Consider the following 23,314-nt stretch of genomic DNA (forward strand, 5'->3'; position numbering starts at 1 on the left):
GGTGCAAGCAGTTCAAGGTTCACGAGAAACAAGACATAAGCCAAGTTTGTCTAAGCAATCAGGCAGAGAGCCATCCAGCATCTCGAGTGGCTCAGAGAGAAGAGTCACTGCCAGATACAGCAGAGGTCCCAGGTTCAGGTCCAGGCCCTGACAATAGTGTATATGAGGAAATATTAACTTAGCTGAAGGTATTCTCCTTCAAAAAAATGATATTTTTCACTGTAAACATTTTTTTCTCTGAGTTCATTGAAGGACACTGAACCACATTCAGGAGTAGGACACTAGGTAAATAAAAAACAAAGAGCACCACCTATGGGCAACCCTTACTAATGGTCAAACCCCCATCTGCTACAGGCAGCTCATTTAGTAACAAAGCAGTACAGAAAACAGCCTCAGAGGGGTGGGAGCTGTGTCCTTCAATGACCTCAGAGAAAGGGATGTCGTGGTGAGTATAAAGAAAAAAATCGAATTTTCTCTTACATTCATGGAACGACACTGCCTGGGAAGAATCTTGACCATAGTAATGTCCCAAAGCAGTGACCATCAAGGGGTGGGTAACCAGAACCAAAATACTCAAACCACAAACAATCCCCCAGAAGGGAACAAAGAAACTCAGCTACCTGTCTCAGCTACCTGCTTAGTGTCCTACTCCTAAAGGCAGCGCTATAACCCTACAGTCAACATTTTTGCTGTGTCCTTCAATAAACGTAAGAGAAAAAGGAAATTGAAGAAGACATGAACTGGAAGATGTACCAAAAAAGGCAGCTTTGTGCCTCTGTTGGTAGGGTGAGAGCTTTGCTATTTCTCCTCCTAAACAAAGAGAACAGGGAGCAGGCAGAGTGCCATCAAATCTCACTTCAGATCTTGTGGGACTACCAGTCAGAGCAAAGGTGTCTTAGATTCACACTGCAAATATACAGCTATCAGACTGCAGGCACAAGAGTGCATAGGCAGTTTCACTAATGTACTAGGACGTACGCTGCTATATTTCAAGAAGAATTCAAGGTACATTTTTCAAGGTACTGCTTAAGCACAAGGAAAATTTCTAGATGTGCCCTGTAACATACATTCAGGCATAAGTTCAGGTCAATGGGTGTGGGTGTGGGGGGGGGGTTAACTACCACTTTATATCAGATGTCCATGTAGTAAACTAAGTGTAAAGTTTACACATAAGGATCACTGCAATAGACACAGGGGCATTTTTTGGTGGAAAGAAGGTTGAACCTCTACATATTAAAAGGATTATTTACTGTAAGAGCTGTGAAAATGTGGAGAACTTCTTTGAAAAAGGACTGAATGTTTTTCCAGATTAACAAATAAACAGCTGATTTTACTCTGAAGGATTAACATTGTACATCGTTGATCCACGAATTATGTAATTGCCTTTGGGTGTCAGAAAGTATTTTTTCTGTTGGAGAAAATTGGACTATGCTTTATCTACAACCAACAAATACAATGGAAAATTGGTAAAAATGTTTCTCTTGACCAAAGTAAGATTGGCTATACTCAATTAGAACAACCAAAAAGCACCTTCCACGGTATTAAACATGGATAGATTGCTTATTTAGTTTGGTTATTTGGCCAAAAATGTTACACCTTGCTCCTTAAGTGAATTTTGGCAGGTTCATCAGGAACAAAATTCAAACAATAAATGACCAGCTTAAATCTGAAAAACATGTGGGAAATAAAACACATCTCAATAAAAAGTTGACATTCACACATGATAAATCTATTTTTTGTAGTGAACCAACACTTTGAGCAAAATCTTCGCTTACAGAACATAAAACGTGGACCTTACTGAGTTATATAAAATTGTCAAAAGAATCTATAAAGATTAGTCATGTCAATTCAAATTGCCATGTCAGATCAATTAGAAGTATCTGGGTGAGCCTGTTGTGCAGCAATTACTGTTCTATATACCTAATAAGCAATATTGGAGCATCACTGCATTCATTCGAAGACTGGACAACACAAGCAGCTTTCACATGCGGGTTGTAACGTACTGCGTCAATCCGGTGAGTATTACATTTTTCAGCACTAGTTACAAGGGTCACTTTTTTATAGGGGAAATCATATTAGCCCATGGCCATTTTCTGTCTGCCTTTAAAATAGTACAGTTAAATATATTTACATGTAGGATATTTGTGGACATCTGCATTTAACCGTTCGATCTCTATTACAGGTATTTATATTTTGGGGATACATTTTTTTTTGTGGTTGTGATTTTTAGGTGTATATATTATGTTTCTAATATATATATATATATATATATATATATATATATATATATATATATATATATATATATTTCTTGTCCAACATCAGTACCTGACCTCACAAATGCTCTTCTGGAAGAATGGTCAAACATCCCCATAGACACACTCCTAAACCTTGTGGACATCCTTCCCAGAAGAGTTGATAGCTGCAAAGGGTGGGCCAACTCAGTATTGAACCCTGCAGACTAAGACTGGGATGCCATTCAAGTTCATGTGCATGTAAAGGCAGGTGTCTCAATACTTTTGACAATATAACGTGTGTGTGTGATATATATATATATATATATATATATATATATATATATACACACACACACAATATATACAGTGGGTATAGTAAAGAATCCCTCCCTTATAAATAATCATATTTTGTTGCTTTGCAGCCTGAAATGAAGACAGTTTTTGTTTTATCCAGCTGTATTTACTGCAACTTATAGCATCCTAGTGAAAGATAAACATGTCAGAAAAAGTTGGAAAAAGGATCACCCCCTTATGTCAGTATTTTGTTGGACCACATTTTGTTTAATTACAGCCTTTAGTATGTTGGGATATGTCATTACTAAGTTTGCAATATTTGCCCGCACTTCTTGGCAGAACTGCTCAAGTTGAGTTCAATTTGATGGTGACCCTTTGTAGGCTGCAGTCTTCAACATATTTGCAATGGGGTTTAAATCTGAGTTCTGACTAGGCCATGTAAGGACATTCACCTTTTTCTCCTTCAACCACTGTGTGGTGATTTTTGCTGTGAGCTTTGGGTCATTGTCATGTTGGAAGGTAAGCCGTCTTCCCATTGACAACTTTCTGGCAGAGGGCAGCAGATTTTCCTCAAGAACTTGATGATGTTTTGCCCCATCCATTTTTCCTTCTATCCTGACTACTGCACCAGTCCCTGCTGCAGAGAAACACCCCCATAACAGGATATTACCACCTCCATTCTTTACAGTAGGAATGGTGTTATTTGGAAGGTGATGGATTTCTGTCAGACATATTGTTTGGTGTTGAGGCCAAATAGTTCCTTTTTAGTCTCATCTGACCATAACACCTTCTTCCATGTGGCCTCAGAATTTTCAAGGTGCATTTTGGCAAAGCTCAGTCGTGACTGCATGTGGCCTTTCTTGAGGAGTGACTTTTTTCTTGCAACCCTCCCATACAAGTCACATTTGTGGAGAATTTGTGATATTGTTGTCAAATGCAAACAATGACCACTGTTTGTCATAAATTCCTACAACTGCTTCAGAGTTGCTGTAGGCCTCTTGGTAACCTCTCTGACCAGTTTCCTCCTGGCTCTTTCATCCAGTTTGAAGTGACGTCCTGATTCAAGGAGGGTCTGTGTTGTACAAAATACCTTCCACTTCTTAATAGACTTCACTGTGCTTCTAGGAATGAATAAAGCCTTTGACATTTTTGCTGGTATCCATCTCCTGACTTGTGGCTGTCCACAACTTTATCCCGGAGATCTTTTTACAGTGCCTTGCCACTCATGGTTCATTGTTTCAGTTGCATTACCGGGAATGAAATGCCCCAGGAAAGCTCTTTTCACACTGAGCTAAGCAAAATGACCACAGCTGATCACAGTTAAAAGTCAAATGGCTTTGTGTGCCATTGAGAAGGTGATTAGCTACACCCTGATTGAGTTTACAAGTCTTTTTTAGAGGGGGGATGATTTTTCCAACTCAGTGATTCTGTTTTTGATTTTTTTTCCTGACATATTTGCGTTATATCCTTCACTTGTATGTTATGAGTAAACACAGCTGGATAAAACAAAAAAAACATGTCTGTCTTCATTTCAGGCTGCAAAGCAACACAATTTGATTGTTTTAAAGAGCGGTAATTCTTTTCTATAACCACTGTATACACTGTAACTCAACTGATATTGGCAGTGGTAAAATCACGTACAAGAGAGGGACACACCAAGGGACAGTCTGAGAAAGTTTCTTACACTTTTTGTCAGCAAGAAATCAAACATAGATTAGTGCAGAAAACATCCATTGCACAAAGCAAAAAAAATAAAAAATCTGCTTCTCTGAGCTACTAAGTAAAGTCTGGTCAATTTCTGACTCACATGGTGGAAACTAGGTTCTCCAAAACAAGAAGGGCATTCTTGTACCTTTTTCATGTTCTGTCAGCAGTCAGCCTTTTAACCCGGCAGCAGTCTCCCACAACAGAGAGAGTACTGAGCCTCAGTCAGCTCACATATAAAAAGGGCCTTGGCCAGCTGAGACTAATAATGAGGTCTAGCTACCAGAAAAAAATCTGACCTAAGACTGGAGGCTTTATCCCACCCAAAGCTCTTCAAAGCCAAAAATTTGTTTACTTCATATCAGTCTCAAACCCTGGAGCCCCTCAATATGTGTAGGTGAAAAACTTAGGTGACACATGAACACAGACCACAATCCTGACAGCCGGTACCCTCCACCTCTGCTCAGATATGTGGGAAGGAGCACATTTTACTAACAAACAGTGAACCCATAACAGTCCATTAGCATTGCCTTGCTGGGCCCCTAGCCTGCATTCTACATAAACCGTAATTTCTAGCAGAGGCAGAACCCATCTTGTGACCCTTGCATTTTTCCCTTTGTTCTAAGCCATCCACTATAATAGAAAATGGTCTGTAATTGCTGTCAGAGCTGTCTGGGCAAAAGTGCACGCATTCTGGCCAGACACCCACTTTTTACTGTTGAATAGTCTGTCTCTGCAGGGGTTCATGAGAAATGCTACTGAATGTTCTTCCCCATTAATTTCCCTGAAACAAGACAGCTCCCAGACCAACATCAGAGGCACCTGTTTGTACATGAAATTGTTGACTGAAATTTAGTAAGGTTAACACTGGTCCCTTACAATACTGGCTTCAGCTTTTGAATGGCTTTCTCTGTCTCCCCTTAGAGGACTTATTGTCTTTGCTGGGATCAGTTGGTGGAACTGCTGGATTAAACCTGTAATTGCTTCAGTATTGTTAATTAGAGTACAATGAAGGATGGAAAGGAGGAGACCAAAGGAAAAACACTACATCCCAATTTTAACGAATGAAAAGAACAATGAGGGACTTTGAGGTAACAAACCTCGGGACTTTAAAGGTGTTGTATAAATAATAAGGGATTATCAATTCATCAAACAATACTGAATAAAACAGAATTTTATTATACAAATTTTAAAAAACATGAGGCAAGACTAAATACAAAAATTCATAAAATTCAATGAAACATGATGCATGAACAGTACCCCTTTCTCAGTACCACTTTCTCAACATGTTTCGCTCTGTGGAGCTTCTTCAGGAGACTTTAGGTGTGGCATCATATTATACTATAAATCACAAGAAAAATACTCATGTTTAAGTATGAATAGGTCCATAAAAAGGGCAAAACATCAATTATTTGAGCATAATGCAAAAACATGGCAAGATAGAAAAGATTATAATTAATATCATAATAGGGTATAAAGAAAAACAAATATCAACAATAATGACTGTGAGGCTACAAGAGAATGAATGAACCTTACCCTAAAAATGTCCCAATCTCAATGTCTTTATTGAGACATTTTTAGGGTAAGGTTCATTCATTCTCTTGTAGCCTTACAGTCATTATTGTTGATATTTGTTTTTCTTTATACCCTATTATGATAATAATTATAATCTTTTCTATCTTGCCATGTTTTTGCATTATGCTCAAATAATTTATGTTTTGCCCTTTTTGTGGACCTATTCATACTTAAACATGAGTATTTTTCTTGTGATTTATAGTATAATATGATACCACACCCAAAAACTCCTGAAGAAGCTCCACAGAACTAAACATGTTGAGAAAGTGGTACTGAGAAAGGGATACTGTTCATGCGTCATGTCTCATTGAATTTTATGAATTTTTGTATTTAGTCTTGCCTCATGTTTTTTAAAATTTGTATAATAAAATTATTTTTTATTCAATATTGTTTGATGAATTGATACTCCCTTATTATTCATACAACACCTTTAAAGTCCCGAGGTTTGTTACCTCAAAGTCCCCCATTGTTCTTTTCATTGTTAATTAGAGGCTTTATGACCCCCCACCCAAAGCTGTAGCCTGAACACTGGGTTTTATGTAGGCCTAGTGCACTTTTTTTTAATTGGCTGTTAACCCACCCTTCCAAATGGAATAAAAAATTTCCTGTAGGTGGGAATTTCAGTCAAAACTGAAAATGACAACATCATCTCCCAAGATCTCCTGCTCTCTGGCTCTCTCTTGTCTCCTTCAACCATGCTCACCTCCAGGACTTCTCCAGAGCCTCTCCCATCCTCAGGAACTCTCTACCTCATTTGGTCTAGTGATCTTTTACTCTAGCCACCTTTAGGTGATCACCAAAAACTCATCTCTTCAGGGAAGCCTATCCAACCTCCACCTAACAACCAAACTTTTAACTCTTTTATCAGCTCATCCCTCACAGTTATTTCCTTTTGTACTCTTGCCCCACCCTATTAGAATATAAATTCTTATAAGCAGGGCTCACTTAACCCTCTTGTATTCTATTGTATTGTAACTGTACTGTCTACCTTTATATTGTAAAGGGCCGTGCAAACTGTTGGCGCTAGATAAATCATGTATTATAATAATAATCATCTAGCTTTGCCAAAACACATGGTTTGTTGGGGTTGAGAATTGTATCCATCATTTTGTGTAATGAGGCCAGTGCCCCTTGTATTTTGAAAGGATGAACCCCATACTGGTAAAGTCCATGCAGTGTCTCCAAAGCTGACTTTTCCTTTGCCCTGTCTGCTTAAGGAACTTTTCAATACCGTTCAGTAAGAGTGAGGGTGGTAATATACTTCGTGGGTATCCATCTCTCTATCAACTCAATTACTTGGGATATTAGGTATCAAATTTGAATATTTTATTTAGTTTCCTGAAGTTGTTGCAAAACTCAGGCTGCCATTTGGTATATGGATGAGATCTATGGGACTTGACCACTCGCTGTTAGATTCCTGTATAACTGCAAATTCCTTACATTTTCTGAAATGGCTTTTATCTGAGCTTCTTGATTTTTCTGTGAGAACTCTCTTAACCTCTAAACCTGAGTAGCAGACAGGGTCGCTGACATTCTAGCCACTGGTATACCTTTCATGCTGAGGCTTTAGGGCTGCTTTGTGCTGGAGGGGCCAACTGACCCTTCCAAGGTTTTATTAGGTTAATATGGTGTATTTTGAAGGGGCTTTCTCTTTTCAGGCTGGTATACCAGTAAGTACTAATCCTCCTTCTGATCTCATAGGGGATCTACCACTTTGCCAGTAATGTGTTCTCTACAGCAGATACCACAACTAAGACTTTGTTTCCCGGGTTAAAAGTTCTAAATTAGCATAGAAATTGCAAACTCCTAATTGCACTTCTTGCCTTGTATATGTTCCCGAACTATGCCACTATCCTGCATTTGAGCAATGTGTTTGAGTACACTTGTGTACCATTTTAAATATATGAGGGGTCTTCAAAAGGTTTCCGCACTTTTATATTTTTGTTGGAATAGGTAAAGGGCAAGAAGTATTTTGCTGATGGCATTAAAAAAATGGAAAAAATGTTTTGCCAAGGAAAGTGACTACCTTGAAAAAGTGATGTAATTTGTTTTTGAAATTTTTAATAAAATGAGTTTAAATTGTGCGGAAACGTTTTGAAGAACCCTCATATTTAATGCTCATAAAAGGTCTGCATTTGCATATTTGAATGCAGTTTTAAAATATTTATTAAGCAACCAGTGAATTTAACCAGTTGTGGACGTGCTTCACACCATCAAAATGCACAGGGAGCGTTTAGCGTGTTCTGTGCTTCTCCCCTGCTGCTGCTCCCCCCTCTGCATTTGCTGGAGTTGCTGTGGAAATACAATGTTTATTGCAGCTGCTGTAAAAAAAATGGACTTGCTCAGGCGCGTTTCCGAGATACGAAGTAATTTTTTTTTTTTTAATCACTCTGTTCTATTTATATGCATATCAAAGAGGTGAGTGTATGATGTCAGTTAAAGCAACCTGACAGTAAGAAAACAACTTTTTTTTTAACTGTTTCAATGTAATCCCTTAGTTTACCCCACTTGCCTTTAATTAACTTTTTTTGTCCCCTTAGAAAAAGCACAAAATTGAAAAAGCCTTTGTTTCATTTGTCAATAACTTTGCAATGCTATGTACCAGAATCATATAATTTTTGTGACTAAAATGTAACATTTTTATATAAAGTAACATTTTTATTTTAAACTACCCTGTTTCCCCGAAAATAAGACCTAGCGTGATTGTCGGTGATGCCTGCAATATAAGCCCTACCCCCCAAATAAGCCATAGTTAAAGTCCTTGTAGGTCTTATTTTCAGGGTAGGGCTTATTTTCGAGGAAACAGGGTAGGGCTTATTTGGGGGGTAGGGCTTATATTGCAGCCATCACTGACAATCACGCTAGGTCTTATTTTCGGGGAAACAGGGTAACCTTGATCACATTGAAAATAAAACATAAAAAAGGGTGTTTCCTATTTATGTTAAAATTCTGTTTATGGTTCGCATAAAATATAAAATCATTTTTGCAAAACAATAAAACCAAAAAAAAAGCCTTGTTTGTCCTAAAAACAAAATACTTTATTATCTTAGATGATGGCAAAGTTATCGTCAAATAAACAACCCCATAGCGCTAGAGCTAAATTATTTAAACGTGTTTTGGATAAAACTAGGTTTCAAAAAAATAAATTAACAAAGTAAAGAAATCAATATGAAAATGGAACAAAAAAATAGCTTTCTGTGTACAGCAGAGACACAGACTTCAATTAAAACGTGACAGGTATACAATACCCTTCTAGCACTATATCATTAAGTTTAGATAGAGTGCATAGATCCCTGTAGACGGAACTTACTCAAGGCTATTAGGTGTGTAGAAACAGGTGCAACAAAAGTGATAATGGGCGTAGTAATACAAAAGGTTTTTTACCTTGAATCATTCAAGAAGTGAATCCGCCCAGCATTGGGCAATATTATATATTGGTGAAACGATGAAGAACTTTACAGGCTTCTATGTCTATAAGGCTTTAAAAATAATAATAATTCTAATTAGTTCCAATATGGATTTACCGGTAGTTTAAATAAAATAAAAGAAGAAAACAAACAAATGAGCCTACATAGTGGTCTGTCAGTATAGCTTACCTTGGGGAGAAGTTTGTCAGTGTATCAGTAATTGAAATAGCCTTCTATGGATCTCTCTTGGATCAACTGGAGGCTGGAATGTTTATGTTGATTTTTAAATCAGTTAATTTAGATCATCTGCCCTTTCACTTGTTCCATCCCCTCCCCATGTTGTCTCCCTTGTCCAAGCCGCCAATAGCAGCGGCTGAGGCGTGACTCCCTCGGCGTTCCGGAGGGTGTAACCCCGGCAACTGCCGTCATCTCTGTGGCAACAAAGCGACGCCTCGGATGTCACGCGCATGCACAAGGTCACCCTGGGCGTGCATAGCATACTAGCTCATTATGCCTTTGCCTTTTAAGAGGCTTTTTTTTAAGAGGCTTTACTTCCTCTTTATAAAACCACTCCCCTTCACCTTCACTTTGCACATGGACAAACAGCTATTTCTTCAGAATAACAAAAGGTAGGAATCTACAACAAAATTTGTAAAAATCCCTGCAATGTACATAGATCACTCAGAGGGGAATTTTTCTTCCATGTTAGGTATCTATTAAATTGAAAACAAATTGTGGTATATATTGTGTTTTGGTATTTTTTAAAAATTAATTAAAGTGTATTTTTTTCATTAAAAATTGCATTTGAAAAACCTCTGTGCCAATACCACGTGACATAAAAAAATTGCAATGATCACCATTTTATTCCCTAGGGTCTCTGCTAAAAAAAAAAATATATATATATATATATATATATATATATATATATATATATATATATATATATATATATATAATGTGTGGGGGCTATAAGTAATTTCTTAGCAAAAAACTCCTATTTAACGTGGAAACAAAAAGTGCCAGAAAAGGTCTGGTATTCAAGTGGTAAATCAGGAGGTCCATTCTTATTATTAATGAAAATTGGTGAAAAAATATAATAAAACAATTCAAGTTATTTACAAATATTTTTTATTCTTTCTTTTTTAAGGCTCAAAGATGCCGCCAAGATTGCAATGAAGAAGCTCGCCCACCCACTGTAATGATACTAAGCTTGTTTCAGTAATCTGTTTATTTGGTGTTGTGTTAAAGGATATCTAAACCCAAGAAAAAATATGAAATATAATACAAATGACAGATTAAGTCCCTAGATATGGTGGCTGCATTCGTTTTTATTTTTCATGCTAAAAACTATTTCAGCAAGTACAGAAAACATCTTTTTTATCTTTTCAGAAATGTCTCCTGTCACTTCCTGGGAGCTAAACTGAAATCACAAAGAAAGTTTTCTTCCTTCTGTAAACCACTTATCACCCTCTTCTCCCATGTATTGGAGATGAACAAAGGCAGGCATGCTTGAAGTCCAGCCTGGGTGGCAACCATGGCTCCTTCCCTAGGTATAGTGGAATGAGCGTTGTCACAAAGGATGAGCTAAGGATCAGCTCAAGCTTAGACAGGCCCAAACCCGTGGGAAACTGTCACATGACAGCAGGCCACTGTCCCAAGCCCCTCACACATAACAAATGGGCGGGGATGTTGGTGACATCATTAAATTAATGAGGCTACATGGCCATATTTGGACAATGTCATTGACCAAATATGGCCATGTAGCAATATTAGGTCAATAATGTCACCAGCAGCCCCATCCCTTTGTTAGGTGGCTGCTCTCCAAGATTTAGACTATTGACATCAAAGAACACAGAACAGAGATGTGAATCTTTCAAACTGACTGTATGCGAACACACTGCATATCATTTTCCCATGGGCAAGTAGTTTAAAAGGCTAAAATTAAAGCCATTTGCCTCTTGTTAAAACAGCTACAATAAATAAGAAAAGGGCTTTAACCGCTTGCCGATCAGCCGCCGTCATTATACTGCGGCAGGTCGGCACGATCCCGCGAACCGTCGTAGCTATACGTCAGCTTGCGGGTATCGGGATAGCAGGTGCGCGGGCCGCCACAGGCACACGCCTGCTGCACAGCAGGGGTGCCGATGCTCGTGGCCGACGGTCGCGATGACCGCCGCCCACGAGCGATTGCGAGCACGATGGACAGAACACAGAAGTGTGTGCGTAAACACACAAATCCGTGTTCTGCTCTGAGAGGAATGACAGATCGTGTGTTCCTATTAGCTAGCAACCAAGATCTGTCACTTCCTCTAGTCAGTCCACTCCCCCCTTCAGTTAGAATCACCTCCCAGGGAACACAATTAACCCCTCGATCGCCCCCTAGTGTTAACCCCTTCACTGCCAGTGACATTTTTACAGTAATCAATGCATTTTTATAGCACTGATCGCTGTATGAATGCCAATGGTCCCAAAAATGTGTCAAAATTGTCCGATGTGTCCACAGTCAAAATAAAAATCGCAGATTGCCGCCATTACTAGTAAAAAAAAAAATAATAATAATAAAAATGCTTTAAACCTATTCCCTATTTTGTAGACGCTATAACTTTTGTGCAAACCAATCAATATACACTCATTGCGATTTTTTTTTACCAAAAATATGTAGAAGAATACATATCAGCCTAAACTGAGAAAAAAATTAGCTTTTTAAAAAAAATTTGGGATATTTATTACAGCAAAAAGTACAAAATATTGTGTTTTTTTCAAAATTGTCTTTTTTTGTTTATAGCGCAAAAAATAAAAACCGCAGAGGCAATCAAATACCACCAAAAGAAAGCTCTATTTGTGGGAAAAAAAGGACGTCAATTTTGTTTGGGTGCAGCGCCACACGACCACGTAATTGTCAGTTAAAGTGGCGCAGTGCCAAATTGCAAAAAATGGCCCGGTCATTCAACAGCCAGATATTCCGGGGCTGAAGTGGTTAAAAAAATAAAAATAATAATTAAAGGAACATTTTCATCATTTGAAATTTGCAAAGAATATAACTAAATATGTAAAAAAGAAATCAAGTCTGCAAAAATTCAAAACAAATGACAGGTTGCGAAAGCGATTAGGACAAACCATAAACATTTTTTCACATACAATGATAGTAAAAAGGTCAGTTCTGAGCGTGTAGTTGCTTTGCAAAATAATTGGGAATTGGGGAAAAAGAAGGCAATAGCAATAACTTTATGTATACAAATGAAAATAGGAGCTCAAGTCCATATTGGGGGTAACAGAACTCCAGTGGCTCAAAACTAGTATGATCAAGCAACATTTAGACCAGGCGTCACCAAATGGCAGACCACAGTCTGGACACAAACCAAGTGACAGTCCTGTTCGGACTGCAGCCATACCACTTAGCAGTGTGGGTAGACAGGTTCTTCTGTATGTACTCGCCTGCCTGCCGCTCCTGTTGTTAAACTCACAGCAGGGCAGAGAGTGGGAGGCACAGCAGGACTGCACAAAGGGTGGGAGCTGCCCAAATTTTCAAATTAACAAGCATGTGATGGGTTGCTAGGACACGAGGCAATCCTAGCAACCAATCACTCGCTTGTTAACAAGAAGAGTCCTGCCTTCTGGCCTGCTGTGAGTTTAACAGCAGGGGCAATGGTGGCAGGCAGGCAAGTACACACAGAAGAGTCCACCCTGCTGTGCCTCAAGCCCCCTGCCCTGTTGTGTTAATGTAGGACTGTGAAGGGGTTAGAGCTGTAACTGAAATAGGGACTGTGGTTCATTGGGGGGCTGTGATTGCAGGGGGGGGCTGTATTTGGGGGGAGCTATGATGTGAGGGGGGAGTATGTTTTTGCAAAGGGGGCAATGATGTGAGGGGGGCTGTGATGTGTGGAGGCTGTGATGTGAGGTGGGAGGGTTGTGATTGCAAGGGGGGCTGTGATGTAAGGGGGGCTTGTGATTGCAAGAAGGGCTGTGATGTGAAAAGGGGGGAGATGTAATGTGGGGGGGGCTGTGAATTGAGGAGGGGGTTGTGATGTGAAGGGGATCTGTGATTGCAAGGGGGGCTGGGATTGCAAAGGGGGTTGTGATGTGATGAGGGGGGTTGTAATAGCAAACGGGGACTGTGATGTGAGGGAGGGAGGAGCTGTGATGTGAGGAAGGGGTTGGTGATTTGCAAGGGAGGCTGTAATGTGAGGGGGGAGCTGTGATGTTGGGGGGACTGCAGCATGAAGGGGTGTCTGTGATTGCAAGGGGGACTGGGATGTGAAAGGGGGGCGTCTGTGATATGAAGGGAGGTTGTGATTTGAAGGCAGGGACAGAGGACACTAATGAAAAGGGGGCTGTGATGTGAAAATTTTGAGTGATAGAACAAAAATCCAATAAATTCAGGCCTCTGTAGGAAGAAAATTTGACTGACTAGACCTCCATGAATTTTAAATCAGTACACTTGATTTAGACATAATAAATGTAAATAAAGCACTTGGACCAGATGACTTACACCCAAGGGTCCTCAAAGAATTGAGTTCTGTTATTTCAAAGCCATTGTTTCTATATTTTTAGAGACTCTTTAATGATTTGCTTTGGTTCCTTTAGATTGGCGCGAGGCCAATGTGGTGCCTATGTTTTAAAAGGGATCAAAGTCTTTACCAAATATTTATAAACCTGTTAGTTTAACTTCTTTAGCGGTCCATATAGTGAACTTGGTAGAGTTATTCACTTTAGGTCGCTACAGAGGACAAGGGGGCACTCTTCATATCTGCAGGAAAGAGATTTAACTTTTAATAATGGAAAAGTTTCTTAACAGTAAGAGCTTTGAAAATGTTGTATAGACTCCCTCAGGCACTAGTCTTGGCCAGCTCAGTAGAAAGTTTAAAAAAGAGCTGGATGGATTCCTCAATGCACAAAATATAACTGAATATTAACATGGAGGTTTTCTATTTTTTACATTTTTTTCCTATTGGTTGAACTTGTCTTTTTTCAACCCAACTAATTATATAACTATATAACAATATACAGTACTTATACCAGAATATAAAAACACAATCGGTGAAAATACACTGTAGTTATCCTTGATTTAAGTGTATGTATGCGAAAAAATTAAAACTATCCAATACATTCCTCCAATACATGAATATTTCTTCATGTTTTGTTTCTAAAAAACACTACAGGTACATAAAACATATTCGTTGAACCTGGCAGAAATACAGTGAGCGTCTGAGATCTACTTCCACTGATATCTCTATTAGTTTACTCAGGAACAGGAAGTATATTACTGGCAGGATCACCAGCTGAAAGTAAAGGAAAAAAGCCTGAAAACAAAGAACACTAAATACAGCTACCACATCTAAGGACTGATAAATTACAGTAAATTACATTTTGGTTCTTGGGTTTAGATACACTTTGTTGATTTTTGTTTGACAGAATATATTACTATATTACATAGCGTACCCTAATCATAGCTTGAGAAGCTGATCAGCAGAGTTGGACCGAACACCCCCGGTTCGTGCCAGAACTCTTGAACATTGCAAAAGTTTGGACCCGAACTCCAAACCTAATTGAAGTCTATGGGACCTGAACTTGAAAATAGTGCCCATTTTGAAAGCTTATTTGCAAGTAATTGGCCATAAAAAGGGTTTGGGGGTCTGGGTACTGCCCTGGGGGACATGTATCATGTATTTTTATTTTTTTTTAAAGATTTATACAGGAGCAATGATTTTAATGATTGCTTAAAGTGAATCAATAAAAATGAAAAATTCCTTTAAATTTAGTGCCTGGGGGTCCCCTTAGTCTCCCTGTAAAGTGACGCATCTGTACCTTGTATAGAACATTCTGCAGCAAAACTGACAGTTATAAAGAAAAAAAAATTACATTTAAATTGCCGGCAATACAAAAATAGAAAGATGTTCAAAAGAACGGTGTGGTGGTCACCCCCAATCCGATTCTAAGGGGAACCCCATGACAATTTTTTTTTGAAATGGCGTGGGGTCTCCCCACAATCCATACCAGACCCTTATCCGAGCATGCAGCTCGGCAGGCCAGGAATGGGGGGAGGGGTGAGCAAGCGCCTTCTCCTGAACCATATCAGGCCACATACCCTCAACACAGGGGGGTGCTTTGGGGAGGAGGGGCTTGGATTGGGTTGGGGGGAACCCCACGCCATTTTTTAAAACATTTTTCTATTGCCAGCAATGCCTGTTGACAGCTGATGACCCATTTATTTTTAAGGACGCTGCGGCTGGTTTCCCCGTTGTCTTCCTGAAAATTTTCAGTAAATCTGCAATATCCCAGGTATCACCCTACACCCCATCCAAGTTCTTAAACAATAAAAATGCTAAAAAAGACACCACCTAGACTGATTATTAAGCCAAGAGTGATTGAACTATTGCCGTGTGTTTGGCTGCCTCTGCACTAATCTTGGGAAAGAACCAGGTAAATTACAGCTGCTCCTTTGGGGGTAGCGCTACACTGCCATATTTCGAGTTGGTGTTATTTCTACATACTGTATATGCCTCTTAAAATGAGAAAGATAACATTTCGTTATTTCATTTATAGGCTAGCCTTTACGAATTCTGTTTATTACTCTTCTAGTGTTGTCAATACCTGGAACCATGGAAAATCTTTCTCATTTGTGGTTTGATATGCGCCATCGCCACTGCCGTTGGAGTCATGACCACTGTATTTGTTTTAATGGACCGATTTCCAGCAAATACTGTAGATCCCAGCGTCCAGACTACAGCCCCCTCCACAACACAGCCCAGTGATCCGAGGACTTGCTCAGAATATGTTTTTTCTCTCTCTAAGATAAAGGTAGGGCAAGTTCACTTTATTCCTGGGGTGGAACTGCCTCATTACACCATTTTGTGTTTTTGTGATTTTTTACCTGATAATGACTGCAAGTATGCTAAGAGTAAATTGGTTATAGGAACCCAAATAAAAACTGAACATGTTTTTTATTGACTTAGCTAGAACACATTTTTTTTTTTAAGTACTGCACATGAGAAATACACTCAGAATAAACATGCTGTGTTGTCAGTGGTTTGTGTGGTGACTGTGATCCCAACTGCTTTGAGATCATTCACAAGCTCCTCCTGTGTAGTTCTGGGCTAATCCCTCACTTTTCTCATGATCATTTCATGATCATATTATCTCATGATTTTCTCATGATCAAAATTATGAGGCAAAATCTTGCATGGAGCTCCAGACCGAGGGTGATTGATGGTTATTTTGTATTTCTTCCATTTGCGATGAATCTCTCCAACAGTTGTCTCCTTCTCACCAAGCTTTTCACTGATGTTATTGTAGTCCATTCCAGCCTTGTGAAGGTCTACAATCTTGTCCCTGATGTCCTTTGACAGCTCTTTGGTCTTGCTCATGATGGTGAGGTTTTGAATGGAAGTAATATTATAAAGAAAGTACCCCCCAAAAGAGTACTGAGGGACTTTTGAGGCAACTGATCAACAATTGATGAAAAAATATAAAAATGTATTATAAAGAATGTTAAGTGCATACACCAAACCATGTTTCTGGACCTCTGGAGAGTCCTTTCTTCAGGGGCATGTCATATGAAGTGGCACTGCTATACTGGTATTCTACAGTAAGACAAAATCACATCCTCTGTACTGCAATTAGCTGAGGTAAAATTGCAATTGGATTCAACTTCTGTGCCTTATAGAAGAGTTAAGCTGCCTGTGGATGATGCCAAGTCATCAGGTGATCATACTGTCTGGACAGACTGGGTCTAAGGAGGTATGTCAATGCATAAAGAGGCATTTGAAAAAGAGCAATGTGCAACCTAATATTACAGAATTGCAGGTGATTTTTACCCTGACTTGAGGTCTTCATTAACAGTGTAAAAAAAAATGTTTAATTATATTATTTGGTATATTTATATTGTTTTTCTACTTTCCATAGAATGAGACATTTGAGGGAGGTGGGATCCAATGTGCAAAATACAGAGAGAACCAGTCGAATTATACAAGTTTAGAAGCGCTCATTTTTGGAACATCCATCCATACCCATCAAGCTGGAATATCCTTATGTGTTCTATATCTAAAACCCGGAGGGCTACGTGTCCCACACTGGAATCTGCAGGCCAATGTTCACGGCTTTGTCATCCAGGTAACTACAGAAATATATGACTGAACAACTGTAAATAGATGTTATTTTAATGAAAATGTAAAAAAAATGTAGATTTGCTATATGCAATGCAAAATCCACTGCTTGTCTGTAGAATCTGTATCTACTGTTTTATCTGTATCACATACAGTATATCTGTCATAACATACAGGAGACTCAATTAGTTACATAGTAGGTGAGGTTGAAAAAAGACACAAGTCCATCAAGTCCAACCTATGTGTGATTATGTGTCAGTATTACATTACATATCCCTGTATATTGCGGTCATTCAGGTGATTATCTAATAGTTTCTTGAAGCTATCAATGCTCCCTGCTGAGACCACCGCCTGTGGAAGGGAATTCCACATCCTTGCCGCTCTTACAGTAAAGAACCCTCTACGTAGTTTAAGGTTAAACCTCTTTTCTTCTAATTGTAATGAGTGGCCACGAGTCTTATTAAACTCTCTTCTGCGAAAAAGTTGTATCCCTATTGTGGGGTCACCAGTCCGGTATTTGTAAATTGAAATCATATCCCCTCTCAAGCGTCTCTTCTCCAGAGAGAATAAGTTCAGTGCTCGCAACCTTTCCTCATAACTAAGATCCTCCAGACCCTTTATTAGCTTTGTTGCCCTTCTTTGTACTCGCTCCATTTCCAGTACGTCCCTCCTGAGGACTGGTGCCCAGAACTGGACAGCATACTCCAGGTGCGGCCGGACCAGAGTCTTGTAGAGCGGGAGAATTATCGTTTTATCTCTGCAGTTGATCCCCCTTTTAATGCATGCCAATATTCTGTTTGCTTTATTAGCAGCAGCTTGGCATTGCATGCCATTGCTGAGCCTATCATCTACTAGGACCCCCAGGTCCTTTTCCATCCTAGATTCCCCCAGTGGTTCTCCCCCCAGTGTATAGATTGCATTCATATTTTTGCCACCCAAATGCATTATTTTACATTTTTCTACATTGAACCTCATTTGCCATGTAGTCGCCCACCCCATTAATTTGTTCAGGTCTTTTTGCAAGATTTCCACATCCTGCGGAGAAGTTATTGCCCTGCTTAGCTTAGTATCGTCTGCAAATACAGAGATTGAACTGTTTATCCCATCCTCCAGGTCGTTTATGAACAAATTAAATAGGATTGGTCCCAGCACAGAACCCTGGGGAACCCCACTACCCACCCCTGACCATTCTGAGTACTCCCCATTTATCACCACCCTCTGAACACGCCCTTGTAGCCAGTTTTCAATCCATGTACTCACCCTATGGTCCATGCCAACGCACCTTATTTTGTACAGTAAACGTTTATGGGGAACTGTGTCAAATGCTTTTGCAAAATCCAGATACACCACGTCTACGGGCCTTCCTTTATCTAGATGGCAACTCACCTCCTCATAGAAGGTTAATAGATTGGTTTGGCAAGAACGATTCTTCATGAATCCATGCTGATTACTGCTAATGATATTGTTCTTATTACTAAAATCTTGTATATAGTCCCTTATCATCCCCTCCAAGAGTTTACATACTATTGATGTTAGGCTAACTGGTCTGTAATTCCCGGGGATGTTTTTTGAGCCCTTTTTAAATATTGGTGCTACATTGGCTTTTCTCCAATCAGCTGGTACCATTCCAGTCAGTAGACTGTCTGTAAAAATTAGGAACAACGGTCTGGCAATCACCTGACTGAGTTCCCTAAGTACCCTCGGATGCAAGCCATCTGGTCCCGGTGATTTATTAATGTTAAGTTTCTCAAGTCTAATTTTAATTCCGTCCTCTGTTAACCATGTAGGTGCTTCCTGTGTTGTGTCATGAGGATAAACACTGCAGCTTTGGTTACTGAAGCTCCCCGATTCACTCGTGAAGACTGAGGAGAAGAATAAATTCAATACCTTCACCATCTCCCCATCCTTTGTAACCAGATGTCCTTCCTCATTCTTTATGGGGCCAATATGATCTGTCCTCTGCTTTTTACTGTTTACATACTTAAAGAATTTCTTGGGATTTTTTTTGCTCTCCTCCGCTATGTGTCTTTCATGTTCTATCTTAGCCATCCTAATTGCACCCTTACATTTCTTATTGCATTCTTTATAAATTCTGAATGCTGAGGATGATCCCTCAACCTTGTATTTTTTTGAAGGCCTTCTCCTTTGCTTTTATATGCATTTTTACATTGGAGTTAAGCCATCCAGGATGTTTGTTCGCTCTTTTAAATTTATTACCCAATGGGATACATTGGCTAATGTCCTTATTTAATATGCTCTTAAAGCAAACCCATCTCTCCTCCGTATTCTTTGTTCCTAATATTTTATCCCAATTTATGCCTTTTAGCAAGGTTTGTAGTTTAGGGAAGTTGGCTCTTTTGAAATTCAGTAGGAGGAACAGTGCCCCATCATTGGTAATCAGCGGGAGGAATAGTGCCCCATCATTGGTAATCAGTGGCCTTTATCTGGCCTACGGGGCACTATTCCTTCCTTCCTATTCCTTCCACTGAAACCAACAATAGGACAATAATTCCTGCACTGATATCAACAATGGGGCACTATTCCTCTCAATGACACCGACAATGGAGCACTATTCCTCCCACTGACACCAATGATGGAGCACTATTCCTCCCACTGACACCAATGATGGAGCACTATTCATCCCACTGATTACCAGTGGTGGGGCGCTATTCCTCCCAACGAAACCAGCAATAGGACAATATTTTCTGCACTGATATCAACAATAGGGGCACTATTCCTTCCAGTGACTGCAACAGTGGAACACTATTCCTCTCACTGATACCAATTCACTGACACCAATGATGGGGCACTATTCCTCCCACTGATCACCAATGATGGGGCACTATTCCTCCCACTGATTACCAATGATGGGGCACTATTCCTCCCACTGATTACCAATGACTGGGCACTGTTCCTCCCACTGATTACCAATGATGGGGCATTATACCTCCCACTGATTACCACTGATGGGGCATTACACCACCCACTGATTACCAATGATGGGGCACCATACCTCCCACTGATTACCAATGATGGGGCACTATTCCTCCCGCTGATTACCAATGATGGGGCACTGTTCCTCCTACTGATTACCAATGATGGGGCACTATCCCTCCCGTTGATTACCAATGATGGGGCACTATTCCTCCCGCTGATTACCAATGATGGGGCACTATTCCTCCTACTGATTACCAATGATGGGGCATTATACCTCCCACTGATTACCAGAGGTGGGGAACTATTCCTCCCATTGACACCTGTGGTGGAGCTCTGCTATTCCCACTGACACTTACAATGGGAAACTGTTTACTCCCATTGATGCTGGGAAATTTTTACTCCCATTGGCCATGGTCCGGCCCCAATAATGTCTGAAGTACAGTCAATTGGCCCATTGTTTATAAAGTTTGGAGAACCTTGCACTAAACTATATTAATTCTTATTTGCTATATTGACTGGTTTATTCAGCAATGAGAGACAGATATGCATTGAAAATAGCATACACATGGTTAAAATCATTATGACAAATACATATTCATTACAGTTGAGTGAACTGGGCCTTATGCATACTGTACATGCTCCTACTCTCACTACCACCCTTTTGTTCCACTTCTTTTTCTTACTTCTGGGCTGTTGTAAAACAAAAATAGTAAGTTCCAGATGTTTAGGCAAGAGACAGCTGAGATTGGGAAAAGGATACGCTGATTATAATTTCTCCTACCCTGCTACCATTAAGTGAAGTCTTACATTTCCAAATGGGATTAACATGCCCACTCCCATAATTATATAAAAATAGATATACTGTATGAAATCTTTACAGAGGGCCCTGCTGTGTATTGTACTTTGCTGTTGCAATATACTAACATTGCAATAGGAGGCGCTCTGCTGTCACCAGAGTACATTCTCCTTATACACCTGCACAGGGTTGGTCAGTAGGGCTCTGATAACTAGCTTCATGTATGCATTGTGATATCATGAACATAGGCCCATCTATTTAGGAACTTGGCATACATGAGTTGACATGGTTTTCTAGCATGTAGCGGAGATGAGTAAAGTGTAATGTGGTGGGTAAGTGTGTAGTAGTGTTTCTTGTCAGCTCTTTAGTGTGGAAATGGCCAGGTTGAGACCATGTGTGTTCCACGGTCAGGACTTTAGTGTTGCGTAGAGCAAATTTACTGGTTACGATTTATTTCTGCAATCGTTTTAAGTGCAAGTAATGCTGTTGATGAACTTTGACATTACCAGAAGTGTTCTTGATGTTGTTACTGCGGATTGCAGCATTTTAGAAATAGAAAAAAATAGAAATTCCTTTATTGTAATTGCAAAATTAAAATTTACAACAAAATGATATTGCCACTACTTACCCTAAAAGCATAAACTCAATATACATTACACTCACAGAATAAAAAAAGAATAAAAAATAGATAGATGTAACACTACCTTCTGACAAATCCTGCTAAGCCTCGCGGACTGGATTTACAGTAATTTTGGCATTATAGCCTTTGGAAAGAAGCTATGCCTAAATCTGGTTGTCCTCACCTTGGTGCTCCTATCGCACCTACCCGATGGCATGAAACAGTTGTAAAGACATTTTTTTCCCCTAAAATAATAAATATGTTATTCTTACCTGCTTCGTGCAATGGTATTGCACTTAGCAGCCCCCTTACCTCCTCTTTGGGGGCTCCCTCCCAGCGATCTCTGCTCTTCTCTGAGTGCCCCAGTAGCAAGCCGTGTGCTGTGGGGGCACTCGTGTAGGCATGCTCCTGAGCTGGGTTGTGTGCATCCATAGACACACACAGTGCTGCTCGGCCCCACCCCCTGTTCCCTCCTCACAGGAATGAATGGCAGCAGCAGGAGCCAATGGTTGCCGCTGCTGCCTCTGTGTCTTGTGAGAAGAAGGAGAGAGAGAGCAGCATTGCTGCAGCCGGGACCATCGCTTAATCAAGAGAAGAGTCGGGTAAAGCCACGTACACACGAGTGGAATGTCCGACAGAAAAAGTCCGATGGAAGCTTTTCATCGTCTATTACGATCGTGTGTAGGCCTGATTGGACTTTTTTTTCCCGAAAATTCTGACGGACCTAGAAATAGAACATGTTCTAAATATTTCCGACGGAACCAATTCCTATCGGGAAAACCGATTGTCTGTATGCTGTTCCGACGGAACAAAAACAACGCATGCTCTGAAGCAACTACGAGACGGAAGCTATTGGCTACTGGCTACTGAACTTCCTTTTTCTAGTCCCGTCGTAAGTGTTGTACGTCACCACATTCTTGACGGTCGGAGTTTGGTTTGACCGTGTGTAGGCAAGACCGCTTGAATGGAAATTCGTCAGAGTTCCGTCGGAGAAACCTTCGGAGTTTAATCCGACGGCAAAACCGGTCGTGTGTACGCGGCATAAGTACTGGGGGGGGGGGGCAAGGTACAAGTAGTAAGACTTTTTGTACTTTAAAATATGGACTGCATTAAGGTTAAACATATGACTTGCCTTTCATTCAACCACTTTAATTCAAATAATTGATGACCAGGATGAGAAGAATTGTTCCCTAGTTTCTCTGCTCTACAAAAGCAACAAGACTGGTAGATCTCATCCAATTTTAGAGGCTGTATTGTACGTAAAGGTTTTACAATTGTTTTTCTTTTGTTTTCAAGGGAACAGTGTGGGTCGGTATAATAGAAGGAGGAAAGGAATCAAATATAAGTGCCAATGTTGTGACATTCACTGTTACATGTGGCCAGGTGTTCTTTGTGCCCAGGCTCAGCATACACTGGATAAAGAATATTGGGGACACAGAGGCCACTGTGGCTCTTTATTTTTCAACTTCTGAGGAATTTTTCACCACCGAGCTAGACGTGTTGTTTTCTGAAACTGATAACGATATACTGACGAGGACACTCAAGGTAAGTCATCCTTTGCCACTGGGTATTCTGCTCTAGATTTGTCAACTGTTAAACCTCGCAGTAGCAAAAAGTTACGGTTCCTACAGTAGTCAGGTTTT

At 39.9% G+C, this 23,314-nt stretch overlaps 1 protein-coding gene and 2 long non-coding RNA genes across 6 annotated transcripts in view; 1 reads left to right on the plus strand and 2 right to left on the minus strand.

Moving 5' to 3' along the window:
* Positions 1–23,314, minus strand: part of LOC141132014 (uncharacterized) — a 219,135-nt gene that overhangs the window by 191,676 nt on the left and 4,145 nt on the right. The gene's annotated exons all lie outside the window — the stretch shown is intronic.
* Positions 1–23,314, minus strand: part of LOC141132002 (uncharacterized) — a 155,528-nt gene that overhangs the window by 129,383 nt on the left and 2,831 nt on the right. The gene's annotated exons all lie outside the window — the stretch shown is intronic.
* LOC141131994 (uncharacterized) overlaps positions 1,923–23,314 on the plus strand; it is a 52,377-nt gene continuing 30,985 nt past the window's right edge. Inside the window, exons 1-5 of the mRNA XM_073619909.1 lie at positions 1,923–2,015; positions 10,365–10,412; positions 15,797–16,015; positions 17,120–17,326; positions 22,968–23,216. Of these exons, the coding sequence (XP_073476010.1) occupies positions 1,986–2,015; positions 10,365–10,412; positions 15,797–16,015; positions 17,120–17,326; positions 22,968–23,216 (753 nt within the window). The 5' untranslated portion in view covers positions 1,923–1,985. The remainder of the gene's footprint in view (positions 2,016–10,364; positions 10,413–15,796; positions 16,016–17,119; positions 17,327–22,967; positions 23,217–23,314) is intronic.

The sequence above is a fragment of the Aquarana catesbeiana genome, linkage group LG01 (assembly GCF_042186555.1).
Source record: "Aquarana catesbeiana isolate 2022-GZ linkage group LG01, ASM4218655v1, whole genome shotgun sequence".
Classification (NCBI taxonomy): domain Eukaryota; kingdom Metazoa; phylum Chordata; class Amphibia; order Anura; family Ranidae; genus Aquarana; species Aquarana catesbeiana.